Source organism: Leishmania major, chromosome 2 (assembly GCF_000002725.2).
Source record: "Leishmania major strain Friedlin complete genome, chromosome 2".
Classification (NCBI taxonomy): domain Eukaryota; phylum Euglenozoa; class Kinetoplastea; order Trypanosomatida; family Trypanosomatidae; genus Leishmania; species Leishmania major.
The window spans coordinates 103494-117270 of record NC_007244.2 but is presented as its reverse complement, the minus strand read 5'-3'; the positions used below and the strand labels follow the sequence as shown (position 1 = coordinate 117270).

The following is a 13777-nucleotide window of genomic DNA, read 5'->3' as shown; positions in this document are numbered from 1 at the left end:
CACTCTTCTCCGGATCTCCGTGGCCGCGGGCAGAAGTGTTGACGGCGACATCTGCCTTTCCGGCGTCCATACGTGTGCACATACATGCGTGTATGCGTCGTCTAAAGAAAGAGGGTTCAGCCGCTCTCACTCGCGTGCGCGTCGCCCTTCGAGTTTGCCCCTCCCTCCCTCTTGTGCGAGGCCGCCGTGCCGTCAGCAGCGTTGTCGGCCACGTCTGCTCCGCTGAGCAACCTTTTCCCTCTTCTCTGCTAGTGTGTCTGAGGTGCGCTTCGCCCTCACACCCATCCACACAGCGTGCGCAACGGTGAGGAGGACGGCGAGCGAGCGAGCGAGCGAGCGAGCGAGAGAGAGAGAACGAGCGAGAGAGAGAGAGAACGAGCGGCAGCAGACGCGTCTCTGCGGTGGCACTTCGTCGTCGTATGGGGTGGGCAACCTAGCAGCCTTGCGCGTCGGCTCATCGTGTGTGTGTGTGTGTGTATATACCTATATGCATACATATATACATATATGTATATATGTATTAGATCGTTGCGTTCCTCCGCACGTTTTCTCGAGGAAACGTTTTTTGTTCTTGAGAGAGAGAGAGAGAGGGAGAGGGGGAGGGAGGGGAGGGGGGGGGGCGCTTGCACTTCCGCGTGTTTTGGCAGAGCAGCGCCCGGGTCAGAAAAGGCGGTGTGCACGCGCGTGCGTGCGGCCCGGCAGATACGTGCAGCTATACGCACACACATCGTAGGCACCTTGCAGCTGAAGTGCGGGGTTGCATTGCACCGCTTGTTGTGTTTTCCCTCCCCCCTCTCCCTCTCCCTCCCTCCCCTCCGGGTCATTGTCTGCGCATCCCGTTGGTCTTCCGCTCCGACTCTCGCTTGTGGTTGTGTGTGTGTGTGTGTGTGGCGGGCGGTTTCGTGTATTCGTTTTCGTCGCCGCCCCCCACTTTTTCGTTCTTCTTCGTTTCCCACTGCAGCGCTGCGTGCGTGTGCGCGCGCACCCGCACCGGCGCACCCGCGCCGTCTCTCTCTCTCTCTGTGTGTGTGTGTGTTACGCTTGCGTTCCCTGTCTCCGTCGCGCAAGAGCTTGCAATGTCGGATGAGGAGCACCTCCGGCAGGGCCATCTCAGCAGCTTAGCCCTGGTGCTGAATCGATACGGAGCCGACGACAGTGAAGGAGGCGGCGGCCCCGCCGCATACAAGTGTAAGGCAAGCAGTGTCGACGGTGCTCTGGCGAGTAGTGCAACAGCCCAGAGCGTCATGGTCACCGGAAGAACGGACCTGGGCGGGTGGAGAGGCACATCCTCGCAGCACCCATCCGGACGCGGCTCGCAGCATGCATCTGCCCACACAGTGAACTCGGCACCAACATTGCCATTGCTGCCGCAGCCGCCTCACATGTTCGCGGCGACGACCATAGCGTCCGTCGCCCCCACAACACCACCGGAACCGTCAATGAAGGCTCACGGAAGCACCCACTCTATATGGGGTGAGCTCCGCATGGCTGCTGGAGCTGCCGCTGTGGAGGGCAGCGTGCAGCCCCACCGACGCGACAGAGCAGGCTTAGAAGAGAACGATGCCCGCCTTCTTCCGGTGTTCTTGCCACCCGGACCGTCTGCGGCCGCGGCTGCCCCGTCAAGCGTCTTGAGAGGAAGCAGCTGGCACCGTCGGCCGTGCGCATGCTGGCGGGGGAGGTGCTCGCAGGTGTCGCTGCGGATGGGCTCTGCTGCCCAGACAGGTCACAGGTGGCTGCGGCGATACCTGAGGGGGACGCTCGAGGATGCAGAGCGAGAGAAAGATACTAGTCGACGGCAGAAACGGAGACTCGGGGTGCGAGGGCTTCTCCTGGTCAGCATTGTCTGCATCGCACTCATGGTCTTCGACGTCTACAGCTGTGTTGTGCGTCGACTGCGTCGACCCCATGTGCCGAGCTGGAACGGCACGCTGTCCATCCTTGTCCAGCACGAGGACGCGCCGCGGCGCATGCGCCTGCAGTACTCGCGAAAGGTCAAGTGGATCCACCTGCCGTCGTGGACGCTGAGGGTGGTGCCGGCACGCTGCGAGGATTGCCTCGATAATGACACGTACGTGATCGCGCTGCAGCGTGCTGTCGATGGACTGGAACGGATGCAGCGTGAGGACAACGCGAGACAGCGAGCCGAGTTGCAGGCGCCCCATCAGCAGCAGCAGCAGCCACATGCCTTTGGAGTCGGTAGCGGCGCCGCCTCGAATGTTGGCGCACACGGTGAGACAGCGGCGCCACTCACGACGGTGGCCTTGGAGGATCTTCTCAGGGCGAAAGGTGGCCCATACGCGGTGTTCGCCAACATCGGCGCGCCACTGGGAACGATTGGCCCCATGCTGTTTGCGATGTGCAGCCTGACCGACGGCGTCGACGTGGCGGCCGAGCTGCCTCGCTGGAGCTGGCTGCGACACGCCAGCATCTCATCGGAAGCCCGCGCTGCGGGGCCATCACCCTACATCGCCGTCATGGGCATCCACTCCGCCGACACCGTCTCCCATGCCCAGCTGCGGGATGCGCAGCGCAGCACGTGGCTCCGCTACACCGTTGTTGCCCGCAGCGAGAACGACTTTCAAGGACGTCTTCTGCCCCTGTACATCCTCGCGGCACAGGAGCGCGAGGCGGCGACGGACCCGACATGGGTAGGCCAGGATGAAGACACCGGGCCCGTGGCTGCGGCGGAGTTTTATCGCCCGACGCTACAGGAGTTCGCTGACGCGACCAACTTCTACCGCGCACTTGCCGTGTCGGCTTCGAGCGGAGGCGCGGCGCTTGGCAGCTTCTCATATCGTCAGCGACGCATGTCACTCCGGCCGGAGTGGCGCACGTCGGATCTGACGAGCTCTCCTTGTGATCACATTATCTCATCCACGCTGCACGGCAGCGCCGACAGCCCGCGACCACCACTGGCAGTGCTGGCCGAGCACCTTCGGCTTCCCATTATTCCAGCCTTCACCGCGGCAGCGCGCTTCTTATGCGAGGCGTCGAGCGGTCTTTGGACGGAGGCTCTTCAGCACAGCGACGTGCTGTGGATCGATATGCTGGCGGACCGCAGAGAGACAGCGAAGACGGAGAGGGGCGACAGCCGCTGGAGGATGGCGGCGCAGGTGGGCATGACCCAAAGGACGGTACTGTGGCTGGAGTACGCCTACCACGCCTTCCCTGACGTGCCCTTCATTGTCAAGTGTTACGACGACGTATACGTAAAAGTGCCACAGATAGTGAGCGACTTCGCCTACGTGCTGAGTGGTCGGCGGCACCGCGACCTCGACGCAAACTTGATGGACAATGACGGCAACGCACCGCTTCCCGTCGATGCTGTCAGAGGTGCTGGTGATACGCTGCGCACCGACGCCCCACTTGCCGCCGCCTCTCAGCTGCGCTTGCCACGCTCACCAGAGAGCGAGTGCGTGCACTGGGGTCTTCGGGACGAGAAGCACTTTCTACAGAGGCAACACATGATGACTCGCACACTGGCGCGCGTCGTGTTGGAGAAACCGCAGGAAGCCTACGGAACCAAAGGACTGCGGGACGTGGCGCTGCTGTCCCTGCGCGACTTCAACCCCATCTTCGCCGACATCTACACCGATGTCGCGATGACCGAAGAGGATCGCTTCATCGGAAGCGTTCTCCACGACCGACGCGCGCGTGCCGCGCAGCTCTGTCCGCATCGCCGCATCACGCGCGTAGAGGAAACCATGTCCCGCTTTCACGATCTGCGGCGCGATGCCCGCGGTATCGTGACGTGGGCGTCTGTGGCGCTGCACCGCTGCACCCCGGCGGACATGTACTACTTGCACAAGAACTACTTTGTGGAGGAGCACCGGCTGAGCGGCGGCACCACGCCAGCCGAGGCGGCGGCGGCCGAGAGGGTGGCGCAGGAGCGTGGGGCGCAGTGGATACGCGCGAACATAAACGCCTCGCTGGGGCCCGGCTGGGACAACCTGAATCCGGTGCTGCGGGTGCCGTACAGCGCACACCCGGAGGATGCGAAGCCAGGAATCTTGCTTCTACAAGACGGTGTCGCCGTGTACAATATCACCTTCTAAGAATGGGATCGTGACACGCTGAAAGCGTGCGTGCGTGCGTGTGTTCATGAGGGTGCCCGTGCGTGATGGCAGTGCGTGGCGGGGACGCGTGCGCAGTTGTCGAGCGAGGTGTGCGGCTCGTGTGTGCGATACCCCCTTCCCTTGCGCGCGCTGGAGAGACGTCAGCACCCACACTTGCCCAACGCGCACACCTTGCCTGCTCGATCAGCCAATCCAGGAAACTCGAGGCGCGCGCTGCAGCGCCACGGACGCGGTGCTGCACTCCGCGTGCGTGGCGATGGTGATGGTGGTGGTGGCGGGGGTGTCTGCAGCAGTCGTGGTGTTTCTTGCCTCCTTCCGCCGAGGTGTCCCGCTTGTTTCTTTTCGTCGCGCCTGCGGCTTCCACTGCGGTAGACAGCACTCGCTCCACCCGGCACTCTCCCAGCGCCTGCGGCTTCCGTGCACGGCATGAAAGAAGGATAATGATATGCCTCTCGTTTCACATTTTTTCTTTTGCTGCATGCCTTCCGCACCAGCGGCGCCTGTGACGAGGGAGGCAGCTGGGCGATATCACGGGACTGGGTACTATATTGCCTTGGAATGGGCCGGGGTGGGTGGGGTGGTGAGGAGACTCCGGCACTCGCTGAGCGTGGTCTTGCTTATGCAGGAGGCGCTCGCTTATCTTCCCGTGCCCCCCCCCCTCCCTTCCTTCCTCCTCTCCCCTCTCCTCCCCTCCGTGCAGGGTGTCGATGCTCCACAGCCGCGCAAGAACGAAACCAAAATTGCAACAGACAGAGAGTAGTGCAGGCGCTGAAGCACGGCGTGGAAGAGACCGCGGTGCGTGTGTGCACGGACGACGGTGCTTGCGCGGTCCTTTGCCATTCTCCTGCTGCCCCGTCCTCCCTACCCCCACTTCCTTCAGCCGCGCCGACACGCTTCTCTTCTCTCGTCTCCCTCTTGCGGTGCGTCATGCAGGCTCGTTCCAATGGCCGGACCTTCGCCACTCGCACGACTTTCAACGCTCAGTTCTTCGGTGTTGCTGTATTTTTTTGGTACAGCGAAGGGAGCACACGACCTCGATGAGGGGGGACATCACAGCGTCGTTCGGCCTCACAGCAAGGACCTTCGAAACCCACTCATGTGCCGAGGGGCGAAACCAGACGGGTACGCAAGCGACACGGCTGTCGCACGCACATAGAAGGCCCTTTTTTCCTCGGCGTCACCACTGCTGTGCCATACTCGTCAGCTGCATCACAATTATGTACTTGCTCAGCACGCTGCACTTCCTCGTCATGGAACCGGACGTAAGCCGTGAGAATGCCGCCGTTTCAGGCAACGAGACGAGCACCAACATATCCTCGCCCGGGATAAGGCTCCTGACGAATGAGCTCGAGCTGCCACCCATCCGCGTGATGGCTGCCGATCACACATGCGCCATGTGCACGAACGGTGTGGTGTATACTCAAACTGGCGAAGAGGGCGGTCCCGCTGCGGCGGCGAGCAGGCCTGAGAACGTGACTGCTATGGTGTGCCGCAAGGTTTCAAAGGAGGAGGTCGATGTGCTGACATCCGCCGAGGAGTGCGTGGCGCGGCTGCACCGCCTCGGAATGCTGCATGCGGTCGCTGCTCGCGAGGAGGACGTGAACGCGTCGTGCGTGCGTGTGATGGTGCCCGCGATTGTGGGCCGCATGAGCGGTGGCAGCGACTCATGCCCCGCGTTCCTGGCTGAGATACGCCCGGGGATCGATAAACATGCGAAGTTGCAGGTGTGGTTTCCGCGCATGCCGTCGTGGCCGCTGCCGGGGAGCCGCGCGCTGCCGTACGTCGGGACTGCGGCTGTGCGTGACACGGACATTGACCGCGACGTTGCGCCGCCCGTGTCGGTAGAGATAACGAGCGACGGCAGCACGATCGTGCTACAGTTTGGCCGTGATGCGACGTCGACGGTGCCGGAGGCTTTCGAGCTGCGGTGCCCGACGCACTTCTTCTCCGTCTTGGTTGGGCGCTGGGGCCGCCAGCACAACCAGCTGCAGGAGCTCCTGCACAGCCTTGCCTTCGCTCGCGCGTCGAACCGCACGTATGTGCTGCCATCCTTTACGCCGGATACGAATTTGCCGTATGTGCGCTACAGTGCGTCGAATCTGTACGGGTTCAACGCGATCCGGCGCGAGGGGCAGTACTGCCTCGTCACGAACGCTGAGGTGAAGCCGATCTTCGCGCAGCTGCAGGCGATGGGCGTTGTGATGGACATGCGCCGCGTGGACTACATGGGCGTCGTGAAACCGCATCTTTCCCCCCAACAGATGGCGCAGGAGATAGTCCGCCGGTGGTGGGTGCTGCCACCGGTGCGCGACGGCGTGCGCAAGTACAACCTCGAGAGCTGGTTTGCCGACTCGAGGTCATTCTCGCCCCCGCTGCGCTCCGTGGCGGACTACCGCGCTGACTCGGTGCTGTTCCGCGAGTCTGTGGAGCCGCTGATGGGGGATGATTTGTTTCGCACCCCTACTGAGGCTGAGCAGTACAGCAGCTGGGACCGCATCAAGATGTTCGCTTCGCGCATGCTTGAGGTGCTTGGCGGCGACCACGTGGGCGACGACGCGGCAGGTGGGGCCGCGCAGGTGCGGATGGCCGTGATATCCGGCAAGGTGGCGTATTTCTTTCACCCGCAACTAGAGGAGGTGACGCGGCTGTTCGGGCTGCTGCGCCCGTCCGCACATGTGTCTGCGGAGGTGGATCGTATGTACTCGAAGAGTGCGGCAGCGCTTGGGTGGCCGACGACTGGTTCGACCAAGGACGCTGACGGGCAGCTTGTGATGCGCGACACGCTACGGCTTGCAAACTTCAAGGGCGTGATCGGGATTCATGCGCGCCTTCGTGAGCGTACGTGTCGTGCCGAGGCCATGCGCCTCTGGGACACAAACCTCGCGCTGACGGTCGACAGGTACACCGTCGACAGCACGGACCCGAACTGGGCTGGCGTGAAATCGATGGTGTCAAGCATCGAGAGCGACTGCTCGTGGACTGCGGAGTCTGCGGTGGAGCTGTACCTGCAGTACGCGCACTGGCTTAGGTCAACCATGCCGGGCACGTTTGGCCACGATTACGTGCCGACGACCTATGTTGCGTACGACGACCAGAGTGGGCCGATGGCAGACGACATGGAGAGGATCATACAGCTGCTTCCCGAGGAGGTGGTCGTGAAGGACATCGGCAACCTAACCGCGCAGTACCCGCGGCGTTTTGTGGCGTCGTACGACGGCCGCATCAAAACTAGTCTTAAAGCTGTTTACAATGCTGCGCGGGCGAAGGCGGTAGAACAGCTGGAGGTGCACGCAAGCTCGCCGAATTACTACGCGCTGCTGCAGAAGGCTTTGCTGAACATGTTATACGAGCCTGGTTTGAGGGAGATGCAGGCCATGTCGCTCGACTACATCGTGCTCACGAACACGGAGGTGTTCCGCGGCAACATCATCTCGTCTGTGGCGACGAACGTGATGCTGCGCCGTTGGGGCCGTGGACTCCCCGCTCATGGTTTACTGGCTGGGTACCTCGAGTCGTTTTACACGGGCTTATACTGAGCGGAGGTTGCTGCTGTTGTTGTTTTTCGCTACTCACTAGCTGGAACGTGAAAGGGGGCGCGGCCGTAACGCGAGGGGGAGGGAGAGGGGCGAGGGGAGGCACCTCACGGAGAGTTTTTTTTTTTGCTGCTCTGCACGAGATAGGTGTGGGAGAGGGAGGAGGGGTGCCTTCCACATGGTGGCTCCTTCGCGTGGCTGTGTAGTGGCGTGGCGTGTAGAGGCGAAGTGCGTGGCACGCACGCGGAGGGCATAATGGTGCGTCGGCTGCATTGTTTTGTGGGAGGGGGCGGGCGGCGTATCTTGACCTCCTCGGCGGTTTGGTAGCGGCACATAAGGCGTGAACGTCCTGCTCGGCTTGGCTTCTCGACGCTGCTCACGCTGATTGCCACTAATGCAGCAGAGGGTGGGGGTGGAGAGAGAAAGTGGGGTGGGGGGGGAGCTGGGCGCCGGCGAGGCGCGCTGGTGGTCGTCAGACGCAGCCACTGGCACACGGCGAGTTGAACAGCCCTCCCCCCGCTCCCTCCCCACGTTTCGCAACTTCCACCTGTGTTGGGCTCCTACCCTGTGCCCATGCACTGCTGCTACGTCTTTCTCTTCCTAATGTGCCTGAATGGCGTGTCCTCTGCCTCCTTTACTGTGCCACCCGCGCAGGTGGACGCCGAAAACGGCACCTCTCACATCCGGAGGCGGGCGGGCGCGCGCGCGGTTGCGCTCTGGTGTTTTTTTGCCCGTTGCTCTTTGCACGTTCTCCGCCTCGGTGCGCCACGCGCTCGCTGGGCACTCCCCCGTGCCGGCAGCACACGGCATCGTTCATAGTTGGCGGTAGACCAGCGGCCGACACGGTGCGGATGGCTCGCGTGTGTCTCTCCCTCTCTTTTCGCCTTCCTTTGAGGCGGCCGGCGCCTCTTTCAGTGTGGTGTGCGTCGGACTGTGCCGTGCCCTCTCCTTCCCCTCCCGTCTGCGCGCGACGTCGATGCGCAGCGTTGCCGCAGACTCTTTCTGCTTTCACCATCGACCATGTAAAGCTTCTTCTCATGTTTAAGTTCACGGTGCGCCACGCGCGCGCGGGGAGGGGGGCGAGGCGCGGGTGGCGGTTGAGCTGGCAGTGCGTTGCCGGATCACCTCCGTCGGCGGGCTCGCCGCTACGCCCCACGGCCATGCAACTGTTTTGAAGGTAAGGGTGGCGTTGGTGGTGGTGACGCACCTAACTAGCGCGTTGCACATGGGCGACGTGCGCACGCACTGACGCCTTACTGTCCTTCCTTCCTCCTCCTTGTCGCTTGCCGCGTCCTTGTTCCTTGATCGACGTAGAGAACGAAAACAGGCAAGCGTGCAGATCCCTGGCCACGTGACCGTGCCGCACGAGAGGAGGAGGAGGAGGTCTGTCGGTGCGTGTGCACACGGCCAGTTTTCGCTCGCACGCCTGTGCCTCCCCCCCGGAAGAGGCACTTCTCTCGCGTCGCGGCTCTGTAGGGTGTTTCTGTGCTCTGTTATTGTCCTCCCCCTTCGCTTCACCACAATTGTGGCACGCTCCCCCAAGCGTGTGTGTTGTGTGTGTGGGGGGGGGAGGGAGGGGCCGGCAGAAGGGGGTGGCGTGGGTGGGGGGAAGGCAGGTGCCGCTTGACCCACCGGCGCGCGCCAATGCAGCGGGTGGCCCTCTGTGAGCGAGCATGAATGGACGACACACGTGCTCGCCACGGTGCTGCAGTGAAGGACCACTGCGGCGAGGGTACTCGCGCTCTTCTCTCTCTGCGTTAGGGCGCACAAAGGTAGGATGCATGTGCGGGTGCTCCACCACCATCATCTTCCCCCCTCCACCTTTTCCCACTCCTCGCCTTGCCCTTCTTCGACTGCCAACCGTTGCCATGCTCGATTCGCGACGCATCCGCGTCTCCTCTCCGACGTGTGGCTCGCGTCAGCGCTCCTGTGCCTCGTACATTTTCCTTTTTCTCTTCGCTCTCCTGCGTTATTTCGGTGCGCGCGCACAGGCCGACACCCTCACAGACACACTCACTCACTCACCGGCAACGTGTCGAACATCGCAGAACGACGTACGCCGACACCGCGCCGATCATCCGATCACGCGTATCAGCAAGAGCCTACGCCGACGGCCATACACGCACACGTATGTAACCCCCCTCCTCCTCTTCCCTCTCCGTTCGCATCGACGCGCCCCCTCTTCTATCTCGTGTGCTGCCCTTCGACGTATTTCTTGCGCTCACCATCGCTGTCGAGCGAATTTGCGCGCGGCTCTTTGGCCTCTATCTTCCAATCTCGGTTTCCCGCGCACCAGCGTTCGGGGAGGGCCGCGGCACACCTCCACACACACACACACACACACACACACACACACACACACACCACGGCCACGACGACGACCATCTTCTTTTCCGCTTCCACATCACCGCCCGCGCTTCAGCCACACACAGGGACACCATAGGGTCTCCTTTTCAGCCCCCGCGCCGGTGCGTTGCTTCTTCTCTTTCTTGTTCAACGGGCGCACGGCCATCAAGGCGGGGTGCGAGATCGACAGGTTGGACCCGCCTCCCTGCGCACGAGCACATCCGCAGACGTCACGCATCACGTGTTGTGCTTCACGGAGCACCGGCTTATGTGTGCACCCTTCCTTTTCTCTGCCGGCGGTGTCTCTCTCTCTGTCGGTCGTTGACGGCGCTGAATAGCGATCTTGTCTGTTTCCGGACAGCGACGTCCCCTCCCCTCCCCATCCCATCTAGCCATCCCTGATTATTGTTGTGTGCTCTTTTGCCGTGTCTTCTGTGATTTGTTTTTCCAGTTTTTCGGCGTACTGTCGTGCCGCTTGCTCGCCGTGTCGCTCTCTCACTCTCTGCGAACGCTTGTGGGCACGGCGCGCGTGTCTGCACGCGTGTTGATTGCTTCGGATTCGTGTGCCGGTCGACCTCCCCTCCCCCCTCCCCCCTCCCACACACACGCACGCACACCCCTCTTATGGATGCCTGGCCCATCAAGGAGTCTCTAGCAGCTTATCCACATCCAAGCACCCACATACAAGAGAACGCACGTTGCCGCACGCGATGTTGAACGCGCGCTCTCTCTCTTGCTTGCGTTTTGGTCACTCTTTTCACTTTCTGTGCGCACGCGCACGCATCGTTGTGGTCCTCCGCCCTCCATCCAGCGGAGAAGCTGTGTGACCTCCGCCTCCCTCCCTCCCTCCCCCCCTGCCGAGGCGGACGATACTCCCGTCTTCTTTCTCTCACCCTCTCGTGTGTGTGTGTGTGTGCAGCATGGAAGAGGAGTTCACCAGTAGCGCCGCGAAACGACGCGGCAACGCCGGTGTCGGTGCTGGTTATGCACCGCTGCATAATCACACCTTTCCGCACCTGACGGCACCTTTTATGTGCAGTGACGAGTGCGCTGGAGAACGCACGAAGCTGCAGCACGAACTTTCGAACGCCGCGAATGAGTTTGCCGTGAGCAGCTTGTTGACATGGCCGCTGCTCTTTATGGCGCGTACATGGGCGCCCGCCTCGCTCGAGCACCGCGCACACGCGTCGGCGACCCCGGACCCGCACTTGCCGTGCCCGAAGTGCCCGGCTAGCAGCGACGCCACAGCTAAAACGAGGTATCGGCAATCTTTTTTGCATGTGGGTAAACGCCGCCCTCTGCGGCTTGTGATGGTGATGGCCGTCGCTGCCTGCATTCTTTTCTTATCGCTCATCGTGCTGCTATTCCGCGGTTCTGCTCTCCCGTTGAAGCCGCGGGGTGTTTTGAACATCACCACACTTCAGCCGATGAAAGAGCTGAGGGGTCGGGCTCAAGGAACTGGCGTCTTGGTGCAGCACGAGGATGCCGTGAGCCGGCTAAACCTCACTGCTGCGCAGCGAGCCTGCATCGTGGCCGGCGCTGCGTACGGCGCCTGCGGGCTGGTCCACCTCAGCGCCAACGAGCTGCCCTCGTGGACACTGCGCGTTGTGGAGAGGGACTGCGCGGACTGCATGGACACCTACACTTACCGCACCACTGTGAAAGGGGTGCGACTGCACAAGCGCCATGGCGTGTACGCGACGTCGTCTGCACCGCTGGGCCGTGTCGGGCCGATGCTGCTGGCGATGACGAGCGTGACGGACGACGTGAATGTGCGCACGGAGCTGCCGCAGTGGGAGTGGCTGCGGCACGTGTACGGTGAAGGGTTTCCGACCGTGGGTGGCGCTGGCGAGGGGGCTGCGCAGCCGCGGAGACCGTATCTTGCCGTGATGGGCATCCCGTCGACGGATCAGCCGGCGCGTGCTGCCCTGCGTGAGGCACAGCGCAGGACGTGGCTGACGTACCAGGAGGTGGCGCGCACGGAGAACCACTTCGATGCCGCGCTGCTGGCGCTGTACGTCTTCGCCGCGGTGGAGCCCAAGGCGGCCCCGGGCGCATCAGAGAGCTCTTCGGCATCCACGCGCAACGGCACGTCCGCTGCGGAGCCGAGGCGAGGGCGCCTGAGCGCGCTGCTGCCGACGACGACGGAGTACAAGGCTGCCACCGAGGCGCTTCTGACGGCGACTGCGCAGGCCGAGGGCATCGGCGACCTGGCCGCTGAGGGCATTGTGCAGCGCCGGATGGAGCTCCGCCGCGACTGGAACATCGCTGCCGTCGAGGACACACCGTGTGCGGATGTGATCAGCCGCCGCGTGACTGTCGGCGCGGAGACGTCTGCGCTGTTGTACCTGAGCGGTGCCCTGTCGCTCCCCGTGACACCCGCGTTCACGTCGCCGGCGGAGTACGTCTGCCACGCGTCGTCTGCGCTGTGGCAGGAGGCGCTGACGCACCGCAACGTTGTGTGGATCGACATGATGACGGACCGCCGGCCGACCACGAACAAGAAGCTTGGCGAGGACGGCAAGTGGGGTCTTCCCGTGGAGGTTGGGATGAGCCAGAAGCTGATCCTGTGGCTGGAGTACGCGTACCACGCCTTCAAGAATGTGCCTTTCATCATCAAGGGCGATGACGACAGCTACGTGAAGGTGCCGCAGTTCCTGAGCGATGTGCGGTACGTGCGCAACGGGGTGAAGCGCGGTCGTTTTTCACCGCCGCTGCCACGGCCTCCGGCGATGGCCAGGGCGAGAGGCTCGTCGGCCACAAAGGCCGCGACGTCGAGGAGAGCCAGGCACACGTACGATCGACTGCCAGTGGATAGAACGAAGTGCTTCTACTGGGGTAGCGGCCGCCGCATGCTGGGCGTTCGCTTCAATGCGGGTATGCTGTTCATGCTGCACCGCCGCCTCGCACAGGTTATACTAGAGCCGCCACAGAGCAGCTCCGACGTCGATCTTCGCACGCTGGCGGTGGCAGACTACTCCAACGATCGGAGGTCGCTGTATCGTCAAGCGGGACTGCATCACGAAGACGTGATGATCGGCGTGACACTCCGGAATCGATATAATCGCTCGATGGAGCTGTGCACTGATGAGACGATCTGGTACGTGAAGGAAAGCTACAACCGCTTCCACGACTTGCATCGCGGGAAGCTGAATCCCGTGACGTGGTCGACCGTCGTAGCACACCGCTGCCGACCAGCCGACGCGTATTTCTTGCACTACTACTTCCAGAACGAGTACAGCGCCTCCACCGTGGAGATCGCGCGCGGGGACGATCGGGAGGAGGTGGCGATCGAGGCGGCAGCGGAGTGGGTGGCAGAGCAGCGTAACGCGTTTTCTGACAGTGTGCCAGGGTGGGACGATCTGCCGTCGGTGCTGTGGACGCATAGGGCATCGGCGGCACCGGAGTATGTTGTTGCGACCGGTGACGACGTCGCCGTGTACAACTACAGCTACCAGTACTGGAGGGACAACTCTACCTTCGTGTGGAACGGCTACAGGTCGAGCCGGTGAGACGAGGCGAGGCGCAACCGAGCCGAGCGAGGGACAAGCTGCACGGCGGCCACGGCACCAACGTCACCAGGCCGAGGTGGCTGAGGCCACTGCGCATGAAGCGCCTTACGTGTGTGTGCGTGTGCGCTTGTTGGATGGCGGGCTTCGCGGGAGGGAAGCAAGCTGAAGGAAGGCACGGTTCGATGTTGCTGTAGTGCCGCACACATGCGTGTGCGGTTGCGCTTGTATGCCCTCCGCGTAGGCAAGGACGATAGACAGGAACACCCGAAACCATCCCCCCACCCCCTCCACACCCCAATCGCTGCGGCGA

At 62.8% G+C, this 13777-nt stretch overlaps 3 protein-coding genes across 3 annotated transcripts; all 3 read left to right on the top strand.

Moving 5' to 3' along the window:
- Positions 1-1076: 1076 nt before the first annotated feature.
- On the top strand, positions 1077-4055 carry SCGR1 (phosphoglycan beta 1,3 galactosyltransferase; the record flags this gene model as incomplete). Its single annotated transcript, XM_003721581.1, has 1 exon — positions 1077-4055. The coding sequence occupies one exon, from the start codon at positions 1077-1079 to the stop codon at positions 4053-4055; it is 2979 nt and encodes a 992-aa protein (XP_003721629.1).
- A 728-nt stretch (positions 4056-4783) lies between these two features.
- On the top strand, positions 4784-7612 carry SCA1 (phosphoglycan beta 1,2 arabinosyltransferase; the record flags this gene model as incomplete). Its single annotated transcript, XM_003721580.1, has 1 exon — positions 4784-7612. One exon carries the CDS (start codon positions 4784-4786, stop codon positions 7610-7612), a length of 2829 nt encoding a protein of 942 aa, XP_003721628.1.
- A 3263-nt stretch (positions 7613-10875) lies between these two features.
- SCGR2 (phosphoglycan beta 1,3 galactosyltransferase) lies at positions 10876-13467 on the top strand (the record flags this gene model as incomplete). The annotated part of the gene is made up of 1 exon (XM_003721579.1): positions 10876-13467. The coding sequence occupies one exon, from the start codon at positions 10876-10878 to the stop codon at positions 13465-13467; it is 2592 nt and encodes an 863-aa protein (XP_003721627.1).
- Positions 13468-13777: the final 310 nt, after the last annotated feature.